This window comes from Hipposideros armiger, unplaced genomic scaffold (assembly GCF_001890085.2).
Source record: "Hipposideros armiger isolate ML-2016 unplaced genomic scaffold, ASM189008v1 scaffold_8, whole genome shotgun sequence".
Taxonomy (NCBI): Eukaryota; Metazoa; Chordata; class Mammalia; order Chiroptera; family Hipposideridae; genus Hipposideros; species Hipposideros armiger.
The window spans coordinates 244,385-253,787 of record NW_017731358.1 but is presented as its reverse complement, the minus strand read 5'-3'; the positions used below and the strand labels follow the sequence as shown (position 1 = coordinate 253,787).

Sequence of the window (9,403 nt, the reverse complement as noted above, 5' to 3'; positions counted from 1 at the left end):
GGTAACTCAACATGGCAATTCAAGATACAGATTTAACCCAGTGCCTTGGGATACATGTTTTTCTTACTCTTACTTTATAAAATTATCTTCTTCAGGCTAACTATTACTTACATTTAAACTTTCCTGATACTGTCCTGTTTTTTAATCTTTGACAATTTTGTAGTCCTTACTCTTCAGTTTTCTACATTTATCAACTTAGTCTAATATCTGTTGAAAATATGACTGTCTTAGTTATCACAAATTGGGTATGCTTATTTAAAAATACACTTTGTAATATAATTAAATAATACATCTGTATTATTTACAAGCACAGGGTAGTTTCACTTTGATAGCAATATTAATTCATCAATTGAAAATATTAGAAGAAAACAGATAAATCACTCTATTAAATTTTCAGGAAGTAAATTCTTCAAACTTTTTATATACACAAAGACTTTGAACTTGAATTGCACGAAAGATGGCAACTTAATTTAAAACACAACCACATTTTTGGGCCTCACACTGGAATTGGTCTGTTATGACTGATAAGTAAAAATAAACGCTAATAGGATTGAAACAGGTTATTCCCTATAAACCTTCTAAAGGAATTCAAAGACTTGTCTCTTGACATTTATTCATCAGAAACACATCACTGTCAGCTACTGCGTACTACTCATTGAAGCAATCATGACTTTGACTCTTTCCCTAGCTTTGACTTTAGCCAGCTCATATGAATCCTGGAGAAGGCACATCTACATTCGGCCTCATTTCACACATCAAACGATCAACAAATTTGTGACAAGCATCACGTTTGAGCAAAGCTCTGGGAGAAATAAAAAATGAGAAATGGGAGTTCATAATCAGGTGGTAGATAGAATTTAGTGATCTCTAAGGTTACTTTGTATTTTAAGACTTAGTTACGACTTTTTGGTAAGCCTCACGCAAGACTGAACAGGTTGGCATCATTAACAAAAACGATGGCCATGGTCGCACAATGCAATTAAAAAACATTTTTTTATACATTTCACCAAAGAAAATACCACAATGTTTTCACAAGTATCAAGACATGAAAAAGCATGGTCGGACCACGATTACAACTGTGAAGTGAGGCATGTGGGATTAAAACATTCAGAGAAGAGCCACATTCAGAGGCTTGTTGGAGCATGAGTTTGGTTATACTGTGCGGTCAAATCATGACCGTAGATGCAGAGGTCTCTCTCTCTCTCTCTCTCTCTCTCCCTCATTAAACAGAGAAAACTTAAAAGATGCTCTCTTATATAGTATCTTTAATTACTCAGCTACACAAATGACCTTAAATCAAGCACAGGCAAAATATAAATTGTAATAACATCACCTAGTGTGAAGGTTTTTAAAAATAATACAAAGTTCACTCACAGTGCACAAGTAGAAACAAAGTTGTTTTAAATATTTAAACATAGCCATGATTGTTCAAAAAGTACACATATTTGTAAGCACATTTCCATACTGCTAAAGGATCTGAAACTATAGCATATACAGGTTTAGAGAATTGAGATAAAAGGCATTACTTTGACNATTTCTTTTTACAGATACATAAATCTAAAATAAATAGATAATTATTAACTAAGGAATTGATCTTTCAAACCTACATTCTGAATCTTATCATATGTAAAACTCCCAAATTGTAAGGCTGGGAAACACCACTCTGTAATGTTCCGTACTCATTTCTATTCTATTCATTTGCATTTAGAGGCTACATTATTTGTGGGAAGAAGCCTGGAAAACGGGAGGTAATATAAAGAGGAGAGAACATAATTAAGCTACTAAGAAAGGCAGATTGCTCCACCTGTAAGAATAACTCTGTCGGTTCAACCATGAAGCAGCACTAACTTGCTTCCTACTGTGCACTGCCTACATATACTGATCATTTAACTGATAGCCTGACAAAGTGAATTTTACATATACTTTATAATTGTTCAGTTCCCTACAGAGCTTTGGTCACATTTTTTTTTATTGTGCAAATCCTGACCTGAAAAACAAATGATTCCTAGTCTAGTTAGAATTTAACTTCTGTATATTGGATTTCTGAAGTGATGTGTTTAAATCTGAATCATTTATAATTTTTGAACTATAGACACAACACAGAGGGTTTACTGTTGAGAATCTGAATTTTATTTTTTCTTTTAATAACATCTACATTTAATAAATACTTAGCTTTCAAAGAAAAAAAAGGCATGCTTAGTATGAGATCAGTGAAACAAAGAAAAAAAATATATTTTATCCATGAGAGATGTCATATTACTGAGGAGGATGGGGGAATGTCTGGATTTTTATACGGGACTTTTTAATATTAATTTTTATCATTTATTTATATATTTATATTACAAATACTGATCTCAAAGAAATAAAGACACCCCACCCCCTTTCTTAAATTTATACAAATGGATGTGATAAAAGTACTGACTTAACATCAACCTTTTGTTTGGGAGAAATCTGTAGAAATACAGCTGAGGGCATTTTTTCCTATCTAGAGCTCACAGAAATAAATATGGTCCTATAGGTTTGTAGTTGTAAGGGGGCTGTATTTTATAACTACAAAAGAGTTAACAATTGCATGATGCCTGCTCCAGTGAAGGGGTTTACCTACCGGCGGGCACTGGTCAGAGGGAGTTAATCTCTGCGGGGAACACTGGGCGGCTCCGCTCCCTTTCTGTTCACCCACTAGCCCTCCATCCAGACACCGGAAATGTTCTTGATCACTCACCTACCAAATAACAATGTATGTTGCTACTAGCTGCTGAAAACTGGATCTGCTTTTCTTATTAAACAGTATTAAAACAAATATTTACTGAATTCCCAATTTCTAAAATATTTTGTGATATCCTTCAACCTTGTATATTAAGTGTCAGGTCTTGAGAGAGATCACAATGAAGAATGTAGATATTAAATTTTTTAAAATGCAGGGTTGCAAGGGAATTGTTACCAAAACATAATCCGAAGAAAATTGTAAAATTAAGTAAACTGTAAAATAAAAACTATCATACAATGAGCATTTCTAGTAGAATAATAAAGGCTTAATGAAATGGTAGCAAAGAGCAGAGTTAAATGAGAAAGATATTTAAAGTCAAAAATGGCATATTTCTTAGTTTTAAAGTCCTTTAGCCAATAAAAAAATTATATAAAACACGAAAATGCTGTGAGCATATCACTGTAATTGAACTGCAATAAATTAAACTTTATATTTTTTCTTTAAATGTTCAGCTAAGATGGGTATAGTCAACATTATTCTAATTGTTGAAATAATTTCTATTTAAAATACAGTCTTAGGAAAGAAAGCCTTTTCCTGAGGCCTAGTTGAAATGTTTGACAATAGTCTAAATGCAATCAGTCAATTGATTATTCTCAATCTTCCCTCTCCTGTGTCATAACCCAATAGCTCTGTCAACAGGTAAAAAAAACCCAAAACACTGTTAACAGAAGGCGTAGCTTAAGCATACAACATCCAAAATGAATGATATTCAAATGGATACAGAGAGTACAAAAACATCAACTGAATCAAATAGGCAAGCTACCAGTGACTTAGCTTCTAAGGCAACTCTCTAAGCTGTCAATGAAAGGTTGAAATCTCTCTCAATGAATGTACGGGGAATTGTTGTAATCCAAATTACCCTATTTGAGGGGTTCTTTTGTTAACTAGTTTTCTTTCACATGATGAGTACAAACTGAATTATCATGGACAAAGAGTTTCTGGATAGAGAACATTACAGATACAGACAGTAACTTAGTGGGTTATCATCATTTTATATACAGTTGATAGCTTTTAAAAACTGCTGTAAGTTTTATTTCAAAACATCTAGCATTCTTTTTCTGGAAAAGAAAATGACATGGAGTAATATCAGCTAATTAATTAGTTAAACTAGTGTCACCACAAGTGAGACAACAAGTAGAAGAGCACGTTTCTTATCTTTGAGTACTGAGACTAATGGTCATACCACTTACATTATCTCAATTTGTCACTTTAATACAACAACATAGAATGTTAATGCCATTTCCACTGTTGTCCCACACAAAAGGCAGCTGGTGGTTAAAGTGCCTCTAACACGCATACATTATTTTTATCCCACGACTTTATTTTATGTTTAGAAAGGTGGAATAGCAGAAGAAAAAAAGGCAGGACAAAAAACTTTGGATTTTTCTTTCTTCAGGTGTATGCAGAAGTGATGATGTTATGAGAAAAATTCTGTAAAAATAAACACATTTGATAAATTTAGGTCCGGGGAGAAATTATTATATGATCATAAAAATACAGAAGCTTAACTGCCTAAGTTTGCTAGTTTTATTAAATTTAAAACATCACCTACCATAATATAACATAATTTTATCAGACATGATATATGAATAAAAAAATACTGAAATCCATTTCTTAGAGAAAAAAATAAAAACACAGTATATTAAAATTGATAAGTAGAAGGAATTTGTGTATGTCTGTGTTGGAAACAAACATTTTCAGCAGGTATGAGAATTACTTACTTAAAACTATCAGGCTGAGGAACTCCACACATGTTAAAACTATGCGTATCAATGTGAAACTATTTCTTAAGAAGCTTGGCAACTTTTATAAAATTGTCAGAATGAAGCAAAGCTACCATTTTGCCAAATTTATTCTTTTAAATGGATTTGCAAGATACATGAAAACAGAGCATCTGTCCCATTCATAGGTATTTGTAACAGTTCACGGTCATAAATCCCAAGGGATGGAGAAGGACGAATAGGGGACAAAGTAAGTTGGGATGTTACACAAAAACCATCACCACCCGGCTCTTCCGACTGCCCTGGCCTGCACTTGGAACAGATACTCTGGTAGGAAAAGGCTTGTTCCCAGCAGCAATGGTAAATCTAGATGTCACAGCGATCTGCTTTGGGGAGTGACACTGACTATTATGTACAACACTGGCTGGCTTTGGGCTTCCTCATTTCATTAAACAGAAATGTAGCTTATATTTTTAACAGGGTTTCTGTGACATTAGTAACTTCCCCACCAGCACCCAAAAAACACATTTGTAAACAAAAATATCAAGTGAATTCTGGTGCTGAAGAGGACAATCTCCAAACCCAGAAGCTCTCACAAAGTTTATCTTTAACATTAACTATGATAGTATTATGACGAGGAAGGTATCCTAACACTTTATGGTTTTAGAAGAGAATTTTCATACACTGAAGTTGTATAAAACATTTACAAACATAGATATGTAAAAACACTGAATTCTTTTTAGCTGGTGTTACAGATGCTCGATATTTAGTTTCTAGGTATATTTTTGTATACATCTATCTTAAGTTATGAGTAAGAGACAGACAAAACAAAGTAACAATGCAGTACTCTAAAGCTTTCTAACTCCTTCTTCTCTCATTCATTGCTGGTGTAATGTTGGACTGAGCTGTGCTTCCCTTTCTAGCCCGCTTTCTCAAATATACTGCCCCTACAGTAGAGGAAAGTATGTAGTTTGTTTGGTTCAAGGGCCTTTTCTGAACTGAGTTCCACTGGGGAGGGAATCTTTCACATTTCTTCTTCCAGTTCTGACTGAGTTGCAGGCTGCCAACAGGGAAAGGCTCACAAATAAAGCGATTAATTAAATATTTTAGATAAAGGATAATGTTTTAATCATAGCATTTTCCCTTTCTCAACTTCTTCAATAAAGGCAAAAGACCTACTAATTATAATTCTTCAGCAATAATTAATAATTGACTATGCTAAGAAAAGTCTTTCAATATACAGTATTTTATTGGGAATATGCTTATAATGCCAGACTACAGAACTAGACAAGAGAATCTACACATTTAGAAGAGTACTAAATTCTAAGCTTAAGTTACTTTAAACAGGAAAAAGTCTTATCTAAATGTTTTTACACATTAGAGAATAAGAACAATTAATAACATTTTTAGTCAAGCCAAATAAAAAGCTTTACAAGCTAACATATACATAATTATCCATCGAATATGAATAATGAGGAGTAAAATAATGAGAGCTACAGTTCAATTCTTTGCACGCAGAAAATTTATGAGCCACCTGCATATTATGAAATATCTTAGTTTGGTCATCTTTGTTCTATTCAAAATGAGTTCTAGAGGATACTTTTTGTTCAGCCAGACAGAAGGCAATCAAGTTATTCAAAGGAACATTATAAACAGAATTCAGAATCTAGCTTCAGAGATTCCTGCCATTAAATTATTGTTAAGGAGCAAGCAGGATATAGTCAAGTACAATGATAAACTATTAAAACAAGTTTAAAATATAAATTTTGCATTTAATCAATACCAATGCAGAAAGAGGACCTTTACTCACTTACTATAATTTATTTCTCCTGATGTAGAGCTTCAATAAAAGCATCAAGTTTTTCTTGAATTTCTCTAACTTTCTCTGTAGAGATAAAAAGAAATAAATTAAAAACAAATTTATTTTTCAAAGACATCACAAATCATAGGAGATAATTATTTTATTCAATAAATGGTCTGGATACTTTTAACTATTTGGGAAAAGGGGAAAAACTTTAGCATCACAGACCACCTTATATCCAAATAAAGTTAAAATGGATTGTAGCGTAGCTCTTAACATTTTTTTTTGGAAAGGGTAAGAAAGCAGGGTTTATGACAAGATCCCTTTGAGATTCCAATGAAAGTTACACAGAAAAATGCATGTATAAATATATATACAGTTGTGTACAGAATTTTAAGGAGTTCTCGGATTCTCTGGAATCCAGCCATGGACTCACAGTTAGCAATATCTGGAACAGAAGAAAATATAAAATAATGAAACCATTTTTAAAAATTAAAAGAGAATACAGGTGAGTATTTAAACTGGCCTTAGACTAGGAAATGACTTTCTAGGCATAACGTAATGAGAAGAGTTACAAAGGAAAAGATCAATCAGTATGATCACATTAAAATGTATATCTTATATGTCAAAATGTCCTAAAATTAAAAGACAAAAAAAATTGTAGGAAATATTTGCAACAAACATGAAAAGGGCAAAAATACATACAAAAATGTTCTGTCCTAGCTGTGAATGAAGAAAGGAAAGTTTAAAAACACCAGAGCCATAAAAGACAGATTTAACATAATTTTATTTGATTTTAGGTTTTCATGTTTAGAAACTTCCAAATAAAATTTATACTTTCTCTCTGAAATGTAAAGATTTCCTTCACAAATGCAAACTATTCACAGTACATGTTAATTAATCTCTTAGTATTAAAAATGGAAAAGCTAATTTATTCTCCTTACTTCACTGCTAACTTAATCATGCAACTATTATTTTAAAATATAGGTTATAGTAGGCATAGTAACAAATATTTTTGTCCTTTTAACACAATTTATTAAGTGGGAATTAATGATTAATTTGAAGTGACGGGTTCAAAGCTAGTGATCTAGACGGAAAACTGAAAAGCATTCTACTTTATAGAAAAATCATATAAGATGCATTAATATTCAACATTTACATCTTATATATTTAAAAATAAATAATATGCCATTAAAGGTATACGTATTCCTTTTCAGCAGTGAGACACACCTGTGATGAGTGCCCGATGAAAGGGAGGGCTGTCCTTTTATGATTTCTTATTAGCATTACAGGGACTCAGCAAAGCCTACCATGGTTGCATATAAAGAAAATAATGTCTTCATACTCTTTTTAAACAGTAATTTAACAGTTCTAATTCTTAGCGTTTTAAGACTAACACAAAAATCTATGAGAAAACAAACCCTATTGTTTTAATCAAACTATTCACTGAGAAAAATATAATTTTTACAAAGGCAGCATTAATATTCTTACATATAAAATTAAACTACACAAACTAGAAAAAAATATCCCCAACCCATCTCTTGGAAGTTTAGTTAGTATTTTTTGTTAGTCTGTATTTTTGTTTTTAACCAGCAGTCAGACTTTCTTTCTCAAAATAAGGCCACTTTCTTATTTTTAAAATTAATTCATCTAGCTGCTTAGAAACAGCTTTGGCTATTTTCTTCAATGAATAATTAGGGAATGCCACATCGTACAGTTCATCAGTTGAATTTTTAAAACAGGAAAGGATAGGAGAAAAAAAAGTTTTGTAAGCTGTCTCATGAATTTTGGAAATGTATTGGGGGGGGTGGTCTTTAAAACAGTCATCTAGCTTAAATAAATAGCACAACACATGGAAATCTAAAACACGTGTCAAGAGCCTCAGCAGCTTCTCTAAACATCCACTGAGAACTATTTCTCCTTGGGAAAGCTGTACTGTACGCAGAGCGGAAACCTGATTCTATTTGCTCCCTGATCTGAGTACAATCAGGCAGCTGTGGGCTAGCTCTGTCCATCCTTTGCCCTGTCAGTGACCTCCATCCGCAGGGACAGACTATCTATCTGTGAGTGGGTGGCACAGTAGCATCACTCATAAAGAGACTGTTCAGACCAGATCTATTTCTATTGAAAGAGACCAGGAGCTGCTCCGATGCAGGTATCTAACTGTAGAGTTGAAATCAAATTCAAATGCTTCCAAAATTAAAGTCGTGTTTTTTCTAAATGAAAGTAAAAGGAGTATTTAACTAACTTTTATATGAAAACCACAGAATAAAAAAAATTCCCAATTTCCCTTAAAAAGCTCTTTTTACAAATATTTTACAATATGAATATCAGGACACTGTACCACCATGTCCTGAGACCTCAAGGATGACACAAAGGGCAGTTAAGTTAGGATCTAGGAAGTAATGGGGAGAAGCGGACGAGAGGATGGAGGTGTGATAAATGTATCCTTCTGGCTCCAAATATAACAATTCATTTTCTGGTTCATTCCTTCCCTTCCACAATATACTTAAGGAGTGACATGGGGACACAGATGGTATCCTGCCTTCGAGGAGAATTCCTTGCTTACTCTCTACCTCATTCTAAGTCTAGTGTATCTACTATGGTTTGAGTGATTTCCAATCCCACATTTCATTTGGTCCTCATCCAAATTTACAGGCGTCACTGCCACAGGTGAGGACATTAAGCTTGGAGAGTGGCCTTATCCACATTCCTCTGAATCAGAAACGCACACTAGATCTGCTGCCATATAGTAACAAAATAGTAACTCTATTTTAGTAACAAACTCTAAATAGTAACAAAACAAATGCTACTATTCAAGTGTTTTTGTTATGTTTTACCTTTTATGTGAAATTAGACATATTGTGGTAAAAATTAGGGAATGGAATAGTTACCAGCACCTCCTAAATACTTCTGTGCCTAGGGATGACTAAAAAACGTTCAATACATTATCATCCTCCGATGAATATTATTACCACTTATGCACACTGGATCTACACACATTTAGAGAAACCCCTGAGAACAATAAAAAGTTCAGCATCTTCAGTGTCTACAACAATGTCTGACTCAACCGTTACACATGTTCAATACTTGATAAATGATAAATGAAGTTCC

The 9,403-nt window shown here is 33.2% G+C and overlaps 1 protein-coding gene across 1 annotated transcript in view; it reads right to left on the bottom strand.

Moving 5' to 3' along the window:
- Positions 1-1,539: 1,539 nt before the first annotated feature.
- OPA1 (OPA1 mitochondrial dynamin like GTPase) overlaps positions 1,540-9,403 on the bottom strand; it is a 91,866-nt gene continuing 84,002 nt past the window's right edge. Inside the window, exons 29-30 of the mRNA XM_019650783.1 lie at positions 6,303-6,373; positions 1,540-4,198 (exon numbers count right to left, since the gene is read on the bottom strand). Of these exons, the coding sequence (XP_019506328.1) occupies positions 6,309-6,373 (65 nt within the window). The 3' untranslated portion in view covers positions 1,540-4,198; positions 6,303-6,308. The remainder of the gene's footprint in view (positions 4,199-6,302; positions 6,374-9,403) is intronic.